The sequence below is a fragment of the Centrocercus urophasianus genome, unplaced genomic scaffold (genome assembly GCF_019232065.1).
Source record: "Centrocercus urophasianus isolate 14NV4802_14NV808 unplaced genomic scaffold, USGS_Curo_1.0 seq_10, whole genome shotgun sequence".
NCBI classification, from domain to species: domain Eukaryota; kingdom Metazoa; phylum Chordata; class Aves; order Galliformes; family Phasianidae; genus Centrocercus; species Centrocercus urophasianus.
In genome coordinates, this window is record NW_024884142.1 from 41,624,206 (window position 1) to 41,640,595 (window position 16,390).

General features: G+C 38.7%; 1 protein-coding gene across 2 annotated transcripts in view; it reads right to left on the minus strand.

Moving 5' to 3' along the window:
* Positions 1 to 16,390, minus strand: part of CEP85L (centrosomal protein 85 like) — a 141,495-nt gene that overhangs the window by 66,194 nt on the left and 58,911 nt on the right. For both annotated transcript variants that reach the window (XM_042811955.1, XM_042811945.1), the window contains exon 3: positions 3,533 to 4,299. In XM_042811955.1, coding sequence (XP_042667889.1) covers positions 3,533 to 4,299 — 767 coding nt within the window. The remainder of the gene's footprint in view (positions 1 to 3,532; positions 4,300 to 16,390) is intronic.

The following is a 16,390-nucleotide window of genomic DNA, read 5'->3' on the forward strand; positions in this document are numbered from 1 at the left end:
CATCTATCATCTCTGCAATATTCTGTTCAAAGCTAGCACACCATGAAAAAAATAATCCCAAGGATGCCACATGAACTGGAAAAAAAAACAAACCAACACATTAGTTGTACTGTGCTGCACGAAGCCTTCTGAAACTTCTTTCCTCCTGTATTATCTCCTACAGTTTTGAAGGCATATCTTTTATTCTGGGCTAACATACAGTATCTATTAATTGCAGTCAGATGATAGGATCAGGCTTTAAGAAATGCATTTACATGGAAACATGGAGCTTTTGTATTCAGATTTATATGTCCTGTAAGTTCAGTAGATGGGATGTGTACTACAAGCATTTTTTCTTCTTAAAGGTTTAATTAGCCATTCACTAACTTTGAGAGTTTAAAATTAAAATGTATTAGAACAGTCACCTCTGCTGAAATACTGAAAGATCAGCTGAGCACTGAAAAAATAATTGTGCGATGAAATATAAATTCTGCAGGAAAGTTATTTTTGTTCTAGTATCATTAAAATCTGTTCTTTGGAAGTCTAGAAGAATGTTCACCTTCAAAAAGCTTACACTGAATACAAATTTGCTACAAAAAGCATTTCCATACTCAATTCCATGTTATACAACAAACAAAGCCTAGATCCTCCTTGGAGATTCAGTTCAGAAACCTACACACACCACACCACAGACAAACATTGTGCCTTCTCTGAGGAGAGCTTTTGTTGATGTACAGTATCTTTCCTACTGGTATAAATCACAGCTGTTCTGAGAGTCTCTTTCAGGACAGGTTGCAAGTCTGCTTCCCAACGCTCTGAACTTTCCTTATGATTCTCACATCTTCAGGGCCCATTATTCTCCATTTGCCACCAGCACACCTTAAAGTTACACAGAACTGCCTGATATTCTCTGTTTAAAGTAAAGTTCAGTTTGTTTTCTGTTCAGGGCAATGTTTTAAAGCAGAATTACGATAAATAGCAATTATTTCAGTCCTGTAAAAGCACTGCACTTCTATCAGCACACGATAGAAAGCAAAATACCTGAAATAATAATCACTAAAAGGGGAAGGGGAAAGGAACAGAAAAAGGAGAAAGATTTCTATGTCATGGTTTAACCCAGCAGGTGGCTCAGCACCACACAGTCATCTGCTCACTGCCCCCCTTCCCACTGGGATGGAGGAGAGACTTTCATGGCTTGAGACAAAACTTTTTACTTAGATAGCAAAAAGAAAAATCATTATGACTTTATATATGTATTCAACAAGCTCCGCACAAGCAGTTTACTCACCACCCACTGACCAATGCCCATGTAGTCCCCCCCCAAGTAGTAGAAGAGAGGGAGATGGACTCCCATCCCCTTCAAAGCTCCTTCAGTTTGATGCTACATGGTATGCAATATCCCCAAGGCCAGTTTAAGTCAGCTGTCCTAATTCTCTTCCTTCCCAGCTCCAGGGGCCCTTCACAGAGAATGGCCTTGGCTCTGTACAACCCTGCTTAGCAGCAACTGTAAACACTGGTACATTATCATCAGTGGTTTTGATTTTGTCCTAGAACCAAAACATATAATAACAGGCCCAGCTGAATTAAGATATCCCAGCTGAAGCTAAGATACGATAGAGGGTTGTCTGTGTGTTTTCATTCATAGCTTCTCCATTAAAAAAAAAAAAAAATTCCCTCCTTGTTAGTTACCACACCTAGAGGCAGCAGAGAACACCCTGAAGAGCTCAGCTCATGGCCATGCTTTACTTTTCTGCTTTATGGAATCTTATTTGACAAGTCCATCCTCTCAACTAAGGAAATCTAACAGACCTATTTCAAGACCCAGCAATGCAACCCTAAACCATATCAATGAAAGCACTTGTTAGAGCCAGCAGGAACTCCTTTTAATTACTGCCAGACTCCCTGTGGTCTCCCGTTGCAACTGAGTAAGGGGGAAAGCAGAGAATCATAGAATGGCCTGTGTTGAAAAGGACTTCAAAGATCAACTAGTTTCAGTACTACCACCAGACCAGGCTGCCCAGAGCCACATCCAGCCTGGCCTTGAATCCCTCCAGGGATTGGGCATCCACAACCTCTCTGAACAACGAGAGAAACCCTATCATTAAGGGTTGACACAGCTTAACGGTCTGCCTGAGGAAGCAAGGATCCTATCTATATTCCATAACAAACACTGATCCAGCTATAAATTACCAATCTAGATATAAAAGTAACAGAAGCAAGACAAAGTAGCTTTAGGAAAAACTTTAACCTGTAATCTTACAAGCAGAAAAGCTGCTGTACCATCTTATAAATGAAGCCAAAAAGGTAACTAATGTTTGTGCTCCCCCTATGAGCTCTGTCCTCAAAATACAGCTGGGAATCTATGCCTGCCTACCTGCCCTTAACCACAACAAGAGGTTGGCCTTCATCTGTTAAAAAAAAAAAACTGCATTTCATCACAACCAGACTGAGGATACACTTGTGAGAAGCGAAGAACCTAGAAAAATGTCATAATAATAATAATTTGGTAATATGAATCAGCCTCAACTTTCTATGTTAATAAATAATAATAAAAACACAGATCCCTTTAAGAGCATTGTGGGATCCCGAGAACTTCTAAATTTCTCAGTCTTTCCCACAGTGCACAATGGAACAAACAACAAAATTTGAGCACAACTGTTTGTTATTGTCAGGCCGGAAGAAATGGTTATTTTCACATACAGCTAGATTATCTTTTTTGGGACAGTATCCTAGACTAACTTCACACTGCCTGTTGCAGAAGTTTACATAATGTAATCTCCTTGCAACTTTCAGACAACTCTATCTACATACTTAAGTATTAATATTTCCAATTCATGCCCTCCCTTACAAACTATCTTTTCCCATTAGGGAGGAGGTGGATGCAAAGACTGGGAATTGTCATATCAGAAAGGCTTAAAAATACCATCTTAAAAAAAAAACAAAAAAAAACAACAACAACAAAAAAAACCATATGATGTTTACTGTGTGAAAAAGCTTCAAATAAGACAAATACATTTCATTTAAATAAATGTGATTAGATTCAACTAACCGTAGTCAGTTAATTTACTAAAAAAAATAAGCAGTAACAACAAACTGAACTAAGCTTTTAAGTCCTGGCCATAGCGATATTGTTGCATGCAGGTATCAGTCCTTCTGATTGCGTAAATTAAATCTCTCAGTTCAGATGAAAATAGACATTCACATTTCCTCCACTACACTATGACAAAAAATGCTCTTAAGAACTGTTAAAAATTTTAAAAATTGTTTTCTGATTAATCTCTTACTGTACCCAGCTTCAACAAGAGATGCTGGTCTCATGTGAACCAACAGATTGAATCTAAGCAAACAGATGTCAGAAGAAAATTGCTGGCAGTCACATGATACTAAGACACAAGCAGCAGCAACCCCAATATACATTTAAAACCACCACCACCTGGTTGAGAGGACTTGAGTTTCCTGTTGTGTTTTACTAAAAACTCTATGAAAGGCATTATTCTTCACATATAACACGAGATGCCACACGATGGCAGCAAACACCAAGCTGTAGCCTTACCTGCACAGGGTCTTCACTTCCCGGCCTGAAGTCTTCAAGCTGCTGTAGGTGCCATGCAGCTACACCATAGGGCTCTTCTGCAGTCCTGCAGTCCAGGGGATTTGCCCGTAACTGTTCTTTAAGCCACATTTGAGTCCTCACTGCTGGCTGTATGGGAGCTCCACTCACAGCCTGTTGTCCCAAGGTTGCATATCTCTGTCCAAAAGCTTCACAACTGGCTGCCACAGGTTTGCTTTCGGGTAAGGCACTGTAGTTCAAGTCTAAGGCATGTCTCCTACTCGAGGAATCTGAAACAAAATCATCTTTGTTGCACGTTTCAAATTTGTACTTGCAGTCCAGTAGAGAAGACCGTTTTTTCCCTATTTCCTTGTCCTCAATTTTTAGCAACTCCATGCTGTCATGCAAACAGTTTGGCCCATTTGTCCTTAATGGTGGTGACACAGCTTTGTCTGTACCAGCTCTGGAGTCCACGGAATGACTACTGCCATCCTGGCTGAAGGTGTTTGGTGAGCTGAGCTTAGACAAGGAGGACCATTTTCTTACAGGTCTTGCGGTTTTCATGTCAAGAGAATTGTCTAGGGCATCTGGATTTCTGCCTCCTCCTGACCGTACAAAGCTTGTACTCCATTTAGAGCCATCAGACTTGAAAGCTTCCCTGTGTTTGGAAAGTGAAGAGCTGGCATTAGACGGCATCACATGGGCAGTGGGAATAGAAACCAGTGATCGGCTGGGCTTAAACGAGGAGGTACCACTTGAAGTTGAATGATCTGGGAAGAAAAATTTATTACGTAAGTACAATACAAAATGAATACTAACACAGTGCACAGAGGGCAAAACATCAACCTCAAGGCGAAATGCAAAAATGGAAGGAAATGGGTATCTTGACAAAACAAGGTCTTCTGAACCATTCAAGATTTCAATATGCTTTCATTCGCAGAATGAGATCTTTTCAAATTTACTTTGCTGGGTACTGCACTAAGAAGGCGATAAGAGAAGCTCCAGACACACTTAAGACTGTGGGCAGAGTGCAGTGTTTATTTCCCAACTTCAACACACAAGGCAAGGCTTTTTTCCTCTGCCCCTACAACTCAAAATGGTTTTAATGACACAAATGATAGAGGCAACCCAATCTAGGATCTCCCTGATTTGTTGTTCCTCCAACACCCCTCCTCTCCTTCTTTGAGGGAACACAATTCACTGAATGCACTTTGTAAAACAAAAGTGTTGAGACAAGGCAGATGAATAACAACTTCTGGTCAGTACTATGCATCTTTTCAGATTTCACTATTTTCAACCTACATTTCTATCAGGTGATTTGATTTAATTAAAAAAAAAAATACTATGTTCCTTTTAGGTTTTGTATTTTCCACAAATCCAAACAGGACACAGCGTAGGAACTGTTTAGCATAGTTCATTAAATGTATCCCAAACTGAAATACCAAGAACAGAAAAATCAGAAAGATGATGCTCAGAAAGCAACAGAAGGGCAAAGATGATCAAGGTAAACGAGAGGTGACTGAGGACAGCCTGAGACCTCTCACATCCCCAGCAGCAGGTGCTTCACATCACAGAACGTGGACAACCAGAAATAAGCTCCTAATCCTCTCATTAGAGGATCAGCTCCTACCACGTCACATGGCTCCACCTTACCCAAGCTTAACAGGTCCAAAGTAGATAAGAGAATGAAAGAGCTAATTTATTTATTCATTCAAGATCCTTTTTGCTCAGAGCAAGGCAGATACAATCCTAATACTTCTCTTGAACTACACACATACTTTATATAAATCAACCAAGCACTCTGAAATTACAGCTAGGATACCCAGCTTGATGGCTGCAGTAGGTTAGTATGAAAAGCCAGAACATGCTACTAATTGTGTATGCTTTCCAATACACCATGCCACAGACAGGAAGACCAGCACTTACATGTATCAAAATCCCTTATCCCCAGCTTGGATTCTCCTCCCTCTTTGGGACAAGACTTTTGACTCAGTGCACTTGCATCACAACACAAAATATTGAAGGAATAAAGGCACACTCCTCGTCTCAGAGAAAAATGCTTTATACTCCACAAAATAATAAACAGTTCCTTAACTGATACTGGGTTCTTACATACACATCTGACTCCTAAAGCAGCCAAGGCCACTAAGGAGGTGAAAATATTTGCTGAAGCCTTCAATAACAGCCCCACCATCAATTCTCTCATTTTAAAGAGAAAGCTTATACCACATTGTCTCTCACCTCTACCCAGCTGCCTGTTTCCGCAGCAGTTACAGAATGTGGCCACCTTTAAGACTTCCACAGAATTGTCAGATTTGGTTGAAACAGACCAACAGCTTGAGAGCTACCTGTAGGGCACTGAACGCCAAAAAGAATACACACAGCTTGATCATATTAGAAAGAACAAGACGAGTAACACTACCGGCTTTGCTAGTTGATGCACAATGTTGCTAAAAACGTGAGACACCTCTACAAGCAAGACCAAACCCCTTTTCCTCCCTGCACTTCATCTTTAAAATTCTGCATTCCAGAGAAACATAGCTGTCCTCTGCCTTGACACTGCTCAAGAAGTGGGGCACAGCAAAAAAGACTGAATGACTGAATACTATGCAATCCATTTAAAATTGAAGGAATCGTGGTTCTCTAGCCAAACAGCTGTCACAGCAGTGGAGACAGTGATACGCAACACCAAGTTCCTAAAACTGCCGTGTGCCCACATGCAGCCAATCTGCCTGCATCAGGCACAGAGCACATTACGATACAGAACAACCTCTTTGACAGTGGAGATCTATGCTTTCTATGCTTTAGGATGTGTTGATTTCTATGAGTAGGAATGTCACATCTGCAAGAGAATGGCAAGAGCTGAAACCCAACCTGTATGCTTACTCAAATACATTCTGTAACAAGATTACAGTAGTATTCAATATAGAGTTTTTGGTCTAAAATATAGATAATGCAATCTAGATACCAGCTTCAAACTAGAATTAAGGCCAATAATAATTAGAAGTATATGCCTTCCTTTTCCTATTTTTACTGGTGTAATGAGTTACTCATACATAGAAAAAACTTGTTTTGCTTTCTTCTACTCTAAATTTAAACTCCCAAATTAGATCTAAATTTGTCATCCGCAATTCTGATTCTTAACTCTACAAGCAGCCTCAGTCTTGAAATATAACACATACATCCATCAATAGCAGTTGGATGTATCTGACAATTTGTTTTGAAGTGAAACCTAGCAATTTTGCTTTCAAGTTGCCCTAATCGGTCTTCCCATTAACTCTCACTGAAACATATGAGAAAATTCACACATTTTCTTAGAGCATATTGCTTCAGTCTGCCTTGACTGCAGGCTCAGCTGGAAAGAACTGGTCTGCATTCTAAAACATCTCCTCATAGTACAAAAAACACAAAATTCAGAAATGCCATCAAAACGAAAGATAATTCAAAAGCACAGAAAAGCTTAGAAGATGCAATTACTCCTGCAGACATAGCAGTAAGTTTACAGAGTCACTGAATGGCTAAGATAGGAAGTGACATCTGGATGCCATCTGTTGTAATGCTTGCTCAAGCAGGACACCTAGACGGGGTGCACAAGAGGCTGTCCAGACAAGTTCTGAAGATGTCCAAGAAGGAGACTCCACAGCCTCTCTGGGCAACTTGTGCCAGTGTTGGATAACTCATGTAGTAAGAAAAGTTTATTAAAAAAAAAAAAAAGAAAAAAAAAAGTTCCTTCTCACCAAATCCTGCCAAAGACAACTTCAAGCAAAAAGATTTTTCCCTCTCATGTGATAGAGCTGTAGAATATCCTGACCTGCAAGGATCATCATTTCAAACTCTTGGCTCCACACATGATGATCCAAAATTCAAACCACATTTTGGAAAGTGTTGTCCAAGAATAAGCAAAAGGAGTTATGAATGAACTACTGCTCTCTTCTCAACATGGTTCAGCTTTCGCTGCATCAAGCCAGTCTTTATTTGAAGACTGTAAATGCATTCAAACACAGTTTGTATACATCAAGAATCAGCTTTTCAATGCTTAAGATTGTTCTCATCAAGGAAAACTTGAAGAGATGGGAGAAAAAAATAAAGCAAGTTGCTACTGGTTTTCCTCTGAACATCAAGATTAAAAATCAAAACTTGCTTCTCAATCATATCAATACCTTTTTGCGCCTACCACAAAACATCCAAGGCCACCCATCCAATTGGCACTGCATTTTAACCTTTGATACAATAGATCCTAAATCACAGTAATAAGAGTATTTTAGAAATTTGTTCTACGAGATTTCTACCACACAGTAGCAGAAGATGGAATCAAAAGTAAATAACATTTCCATATGGCTTTCCTACTATCCTCTGTTATACCTCTCAGTTATCTTATTTCTGTATCTAGCATTGAAAAATAATGCAAGAGAATCAATTCTGGTTTTCCAAAATACCTAAATCACAGAAATTTCACTTATTTGGGAACAAGTATGGCAGAGACTTTCTTCTAGAAAAATAGAAAGAAAAAAAAAAACAAACAACAACATCCCAACTTAATGGACTCCTCCTCTTTATTTTCCTATACTTTTTTTTGCTTTACAACATCACTAGCTCCATCTACATTTACCAGACTTAGAAGACAATCTCTGAAGCCACTTCTCAGGTCAGATTCATAACACAATCAGTCAGCTGCTTCAAATCCTAATCAGTTGCCCCAGTGGTCAGTCATAAAGCAAGAGATGCAGAAAAGGTTTACTGAAAACTTTCCCTGCTGCAAAATGAAATTGACACTTCATGAGTACCCATCTGTAAGATATACTTCTATATCTAACTAAACTGTTAGATATAGAAGTATATCTTATTTCTCCCAACATATCACCAAACAATCAGCTAGTAATCAAAACCCAAAATGCTTATTATGTATACGTTGGTGGGATGCACGTGTATCTAATATCACTGGAAACAGAGACTTTCCTTGTGTGAAAGAGTTTGAAATTTGATATTTTATACAGGCTATAATTAGAAAACCCTGACCATGGAGAATAATGCCACTATTAGAAACAGATGACGTTCTCTTCCTTTTTGCTCCACTCCCTACCCCCTACACACTGACATAAACTGCTCCAATCCAGGAAAATAAACTAAAATATTATCATTAATTGAGAGGAAGGCAGATGGGGGAAGCCAAACCACTATTGTACATATTTACTTGCATCTGACTGAGCTTCAGCGTAAAAAAGTTCTTAAGTTCGTTACAGGACGTTTGCCAAATTATTCCCTGTGGTGTAACCTAACTGCACGTACTCCAGCAGCAAGCCAGAACAATTCCAGGGTCCAGCATACAACACTGATGTATCCACAAATTTTCTGTATGACAAAAGCATATGGCTGCCTCCTGGAAATCTTTTCCTCAACAGCTGCTTTCACTGCTTTCAATAATGAGAACATCTAAAATCTCTTGGAAGTTGGTTAAAAAAAAAAAAAAAAAAAAAAAAAAAAACAACAAAGAAACCACAAAACATACAACACACAAACACTGTGAGATGACATGCCATGCAAAGCAAGGTTTATGCTACACCTGTGTTCCCACTACCTACCCACCTAAATACTGGGCTAGCCTGGCTGCAGCACAATCAGCTGAGCATACTGCAAGATCTCAACCTGGATCACACACTGGAAGCAAGAGGGTGCCTTTCCAGGCAGCAGCAGCCAATCACAGGAATGGGCTGGTTTGTTTGCTTTTGTTTGAGGTTTTTTTTTTCCCCTGCACAGAAATCCTCGCCATTCCCCTCTTACTGTATGAAAATATAATAGTATGAGTGGCGTTAACTTGAAATAAGAACCGAATGAATGGAGGAAGTCTCTGAAAATAAATCTCTTTCAAAGAATAAATAAACACAAGCATGTGCCACATAAAGCTGTGTCAGAAATGGAAGCTCTGCAGACTAGAGAGAACTGTTCTGGCATTTAACAAATTCTGAATGAGAGAGTGGGGCCTGAAATTCTCATATATAAACAAATCATGTTTAGGAACTAAAGTGCTGGGCATGAACAACAAGAAGAAAGAAAAAAACAACAGAAAAAAAAACTTGCTGCAGATAAAATATTTAACATATTAATTGCATTAATCAGTACTAAAATAATACTGATTTAAAATACCAGTATGTAAAATACTAAAACACTTACTGTCAGGAAGCCATGTTGCCTGTGTCACATTTATGCCTGCGGAGCAAAACCAGGTGAGTAGTGTTCAGAAGAAAATTCACTTTCTGGTATTGGAAAAAAAATAGCAAGTTTACTGGCTTCCAGCACCAGATACTGCAGTGGCACAACTCTTCTGTTACACAGAAACATATAGCAAACTCAGAGCCAATTCTTCTACACTGAATCAATTAATAGGATTTTTTTTTTTTTTTTTTTTTTTTTTTTTTTTTGGTAGGATTTTTTGTAATCTGTCATGTACTACAAGTTGCACCTAAGTTCTATAACCCTTCTGGCAAACTTACCACCTCTTTGTCACACAACAGAGAAGGTAAAATAGCAGAAATCCCAGTTAGTGCATAAAGTGGGGTTAACACTCAACTTCCCAATAATTTGAAATCAGATGGGGGATACAAGTACATTCTGAAGTTTGGTTAATGATGCTTAACATAGTAACTGATTTGCACTGAGCAAACAAAAAAGTTACACCTTGTCATTGAGCAGAATAAAGTTATTTACTCATAGTGAAAATCTTTTATTCACATTTCCCTATGTTCATACACAGGAGAGTCCTCCTATCAGTGTATCACAGAAGTTGCCTACCCTCATTCAGATTTCCCTACCTTTCCTCAGGACACATTACTGACAAGGAACCAGATCTATAAAATCTACTTTACTTTCTATTTTAAGAGTGCAAGCAGTTAGAGTAATTAGGGTACTGAAATACTTTCTGAAGTCCAGTCTTTGACAAACAGGGCAAAACAGATCCTCTTTATCTGTAAAAAGGCTGTTCCAAACTTGACAAGTCCTCCATGTACACCAAATCATATTTCCATCACACCTGAGATGTAGTCTTAGCAAAAATCTCATTAACAAAGCCATTACGATTCCATGAACAAGGACAAGCAATTAAATGGTATAATGGGCCACACATAAAAACAACATTCATTCATAGGATCTTATTTGAGTAACACTAATCAAGTCTCTATTTACAGTGGTCATTTCAAGAGCCAAAATTCCTAATTTCATTACTTGAGTTAGATGACAAGGGAAGCAATGTAGCTTCTCACAGACTTGCACATGTGTAAACAAACCAGAGACAGCACCAAAACAAAGCACAAGATGGAGATAATGTCATTTTCAAACAAACAAACAAAAAGCAAATATATCATTAGTTTAAAAACCATTGAGCAAAGAGACATGCCTGATAAAAAGTGTTCATTTTCTCTTATGTTCCATTAGAGTAAGACTTCAGGTTAAAGTTCCCAATTAAGTTAAAAGACAATTGGTTGAATAATCTGTCATCCAAACTATTCATTAAAAAAAAAAAAAAAAAAAAAAAAAAAAACCACAACCAACCACACACATTCCCTTGAAATACAGAGTAAAATGATTCCCTTCCTCCTTACTGCTCCTGGCACTAAGAACTATCACATCTCAAATAACAAAAACGTTTCCACAAATAAAACTTAACAAAAATTTCAAATGCTTTGTTAATAGCAGCAGTTGACTTCAGAGACTGTACCAAGCCAGTGCAACAGAAAGAAATTACAAGGGAAAACAAATACGGACGTAACAACAAAGAAGGCCAACAGATATGAGTCTATGAGTCACACAGTAAAGATCCTAGGATCTAATGTAGTAAAACTCAGGTTTTAACAAATGTTGAGGTGTATGCAGGCAGGGAAAGAGACCAGAAGAAAACCCTGAAGCCCTCAAAACATCCCCTACGCACCAAGCACACCCAGGCTACTTAAGGGATCTGAGTATAAATGATATTTTAAGACTCTTTACAAAATAGTTCTGCCTACTGACATTTCTGTCAAGGGACAATTTGCCTAGCAATATCTAGGCTAATAATAATCAGCAACAGAGTCCACAACTCCAGGAGAAAGACATTTTCAAAGAATCTTCTTAAGTCAGATCTGAGTCAAAAAATCCCACTCACGTGAAGCTCATGTATGGAAAATGATTTAACATGTGAGTGTAAAGGAGAGAAATGCTGTACAGAGGTAGGACGCTGCCACTCTAAAACAAGGGCAGGTATCAGACTTGTGAACAAGGACAGCCTTACCAAAGTGCCACATTCTTCATAAAGCTGCAGTTGAAGCATGTTAGATTATTCAGCAGAGAGAAATAATTACAGCAGTCAATTACTGCAAGACTGTTTTCCTTACTGTACTCAATTATTCTGTCATTGTTAGAGATGTGAAAATGTGGATCCATTAGAAGCCTATGAAAAAAATTGGCTGATATGATACTATATGGGAGGCTTTCTTTGTTTTGTTGTTACTGAAACACACAGAGCATCTCATTAGAGATGGTGAAGAAAATAGAAGGTAAGCCCATTTCGGGCACTGGAAATGAGGCATGAATAACTATCATGGTACCAACGTTGCAACAGTAATCCAAAATGAAAACTGGGCTTCTGAATCAGGTTTATCTGCTAAATTCATCTACAAAGGTTAGCCTAACCTACATAAAGTATTTCTAAATTACAAAACTGAACACGTTTGAATAGAAGTGGGTCTTGAAAGAACCACCTTTCTCCTAAGATAGCATAAACTTTATATGTTTTGCCATCTTATTTAAAAGAATAACACCCCCAGTCCAATATAACCAAGATTCCTAAAGATGCAACATAAACAAGAACGCTCTGAACCCTTTGAACAATCTGCCTTCCCAGCAGTACCTGCCTCCCACCATGAAAAGACACATGTACCTCTTTAAAGGCCTGTCAACTTTTAGCATTCAGCATCTATGCTATTTACTGCAGCACACGCACAGTTCAGAGCTGGGCTATAGGATAGTGCTGTGAGAGTACACGGAACAAACAACTGGCAATCACAAAATTGTAAAAAAAAAAATATATATATATATATATATATAATAAAAGATAACATCTAAAATGTAGATGCTCAACATAAAGGAAAAGAAATGGAACAGAGAGGAAAATCCTATCTCATAGCATTATCTAATCCTTCTTTTCCAGCAATCCAAAGCTATTTTTAAGCACCAGTTATGTAACTAAGTAGAACGATTTCTAGATTAACAGGTTCTATTTTTTCCCTCCCAGATAAGAGGATAAAACAATATTTCAGAACAGCAGTCATGTAATCAAGCAACTTCATTTTGCTGAAATGAAAGAATAAGTGGAAACTTCTGCCACAGGGTGGGTTTTTTTTTGTTTTTTTTTTTTTTTTTTTACTTGAAGTCCAGATGCTAACTTGCATTTGCCTTATATGAGGGCTGCCTAGCCTACAGCTTCCAATTCCATTTTCTTCAACGACAAGCAGTGAAGATACACTGAAGTCAAATATGCCCCTAGGAACACTCATTAAAAGCAATGGTTAAAGGGAAAAAAATTATGCTACAGATGACAAGATACCTATCCTTTATTTCTAAATCGTCTAGATATTCAAGCTACAAATACTATCCACCTCAACAGCTACCAGATAATCCCTCTGCTGGAGTTACTTCAACTCCACGTGGAAAAGACTGTCCAAAATATGGAGTAATCAAGCCCACCTGAAAATATCCACTGCTTTCCTCCAGGGAGATAAAAACCCTAAATGTTTTCATCCTCTGTAGAAGAACATCATCAATGGGAACATACCTATCCCTCCACTTCCCCATACCAACAGAGGCAGAAGCTGTACTTTCTCAATTCTAAAGGAAACTTATGTATACTATTGCAACTCTAACATTCCAGGTCCCACCTCCAACACCAGCGCACTCATGTGAGCTAATCTGATCCCTTACAACACCAGAACTACCTCACCTTAGACATGAAGAGAAAGCGAAGTGCATGTGTGATGAAAAGGGACTCAAGGGACCAGAGCTGACTCGGAGTGTTCCCCCAAGCACTTTAATTCCATGCAGATATAACTGTTATTCTTGACCAAGGAGTTTATTGATTCTTTCCATTCTATATGTAAGTACAGCCATAAACAGTCTACAGCTTACTGTCAACTAACTTCAAAAGGTTAATTCCTACTTTCAATTCCCAAGGAGACCGGACTTCTTGGCTACATTTGGGATTATTCATTACTGTAGATTTAACTCCTGTCCTTATGGTCTTTAGCCTAAAAATACTACATTCAAGTTGGCCCGTGCCCCATTTGCTCACCACTAAGAAATGAACCCTTTGTCTCAATTCAAGCCACCAAGAACAGCTCCTTCCAACAGCAACAGCTGTTGGAGCAGCAGCTTTCAGGCATGCAGGAGACAGACCTTCATCTGAAGCCTCTCTCAACTTTGTGTACACTGCCATTTCCTCTGCTGACTTCCTTCTGCAGCAGTGAGGCTGCAGGCCCTGCAAGGCAGGAAGACAAGGCACTGCACACAGCTTGCAGCCTCTGCAGCACTTTGTGACTAGGTGCCTCAGCACACCATCTCCCTCCCTGCCTGCCACAGGCACAGATCAGGCCAGGCAGCTGAATGCAGACAACCTGCCACTGCTACATGCCACTCAGAAGTGGTGAACACACCACACGCCATTTACTTCAGAGAATTTGGGTATGCTTGCACCAAACATTTCCGAGACAGAAGTCATCCCTATTAATCCCAAGATTCCACTGCTGCTTCAAGAACAACAAAACTTGCTGGGAAGATCTCTCACCTTCAGACGCTGGTCCCTGCATAGTAACAGAACAATGTATTACTATAACTTGTATTCAGCTAGAACTGGGCTACTGAGAACCCTGCACTGTTCCACAATAAATCAGACGATGTCATCAGTAGGTCACCATCTGAAACCCAGTTCAGGTCACACAGGAGTAACCTTAAGTTACACTTGATCATTATTCTATAATCTAAAGGCACTTTTGGTGCTTTAAGAAGTAAGTATTATTGTCTCCATTTCTCATATGGAGAACAGGAAGTGGAGTACTAAAATAGTTAGCCTGATGTCACTCAGTAAACCTGACTTGCTTTTACCCACTGTTACCTACAACAAGCAGCACTGGTAGCCAGGAATTCTCAGCATTATTTTACAGCAACCAAAAATTTAGTATTACGAAGAGAAGTTGACTCCCCCACTACTAACAGAATGTTTTCTGAAGACGACAGTGGCAAGCCAAAGATATATAAATTAAAAAAAAAGTCACAAAAAAACACCCCATAAAGCTGACTACCACATAATAAACAGATGCGGAAAAATCTGTTTTCTTGTATCTTTTCTTCTGGCCTTCACCATTTTAACTCTTACTTCAAATACTTTTGAATTTCTGACACACCTGTGTCTGGCACTGAGACTGACAACTGAATACTGTTCAATTTCTAATGCCTCATTTCTCTGCAGCATGAAGTAAAAAAAATAACAGTTCACATTTCTCTGATGCCCACTAACAACCTTCTTCCAAGCCTTCCATCTTCTCCACACACACTCTGAGGACTTGGTTTTGATTTCCTTAGAGGACAGCTGATATTTTGCGCAAATGTGAATAATACACCGATAAAATTAGCTGTGTTAATTCTAAAACTATATTTAGAACTAAATCTTGCACTCTTAGGAGAATTTATGCACTGTAAAAAACAAGCCTCAGTCCAGAGAGGGACTATACTTGCTTTCATGTCCAAAGCTGCTACAAAATACAGTTTCAGAGAAGAAAACCACTGCCATCTGAATACTATATCCCAGAATCTTTCCATGATACAGGAATATATATGCATATCTTAAGGGTTATCAGCATTTTCACCTGCTAGTGGACTGCACACAAAGCAAAGATGGTTATATAATCAGGTTTACACACTGTCCCTCTGAACCTGTAAGTCACTTTTTTTGGAAACATTCTGAAAATTGTAAGCCATTTGTGTCCTTACAAAAGATCTGATTTCAGCTATGAAGCATGCCTCAATAAACAGATACCAAATTAGGAAAGAATTGTATAATGTCCAGTACAGTCTTTTACCTTGGCTTTTCCTGGACAAAATATTAAGTTCTGCAACACACACACACACACACAAATTAACAGCAGTTTATTCTTTCCCCATTCTTTCACTGGCAATTCACTTAAAAGAACGTTTTTTTTTATCCTGAAAGATATCTGACATCTTATGTACATGTCAGGCACCATTTGGTCCTCCAAATCCATACTCCCTGGTACGTAACTCAGCACACACTGCAAATGCAAACAGTCTCACATTACAATAGAACAGAACTGTAACCATCATTTCTACAGTCAGTCAAGATGAAAAAAATGCTAAAGCATTCAAAACAGAGAAAAGACAATTCTCTCTTCTCATCAGAAAAGTTCTGGGGTTTGCTCCATCATTCTAAAAAGAAATAAAAAAAAAATAAAAATCAGATTTGTACTTCAATGTCTACCGGGATGGATTACCTACCACCTGAATGGGATGCTGGTTCAACATCCCTCCCTAACGTACATCACCAGCATTACTAAAGATAGGTTTCAATTTAAACACAAGAATTGCAGATTTGCTATAAGTGCTACTGTAAGACTTGTGAGTACTAAATTCTTTGACTTCTTTAATACTTTGAAATGCAGCATTAAAACACGAGGGGTTCACTGTTTATGAACTAACAAGCTTGAACAACAGCAACCAAAACTAAGCTTTTATTTAGAAGATTTGATGATAACTTCTCTCTGCAGACCACGAAAATTAGAAGACAGTGTTTGCCCATCCGTTTTGTTTTCCAGTGTGCACAGCTGTGAG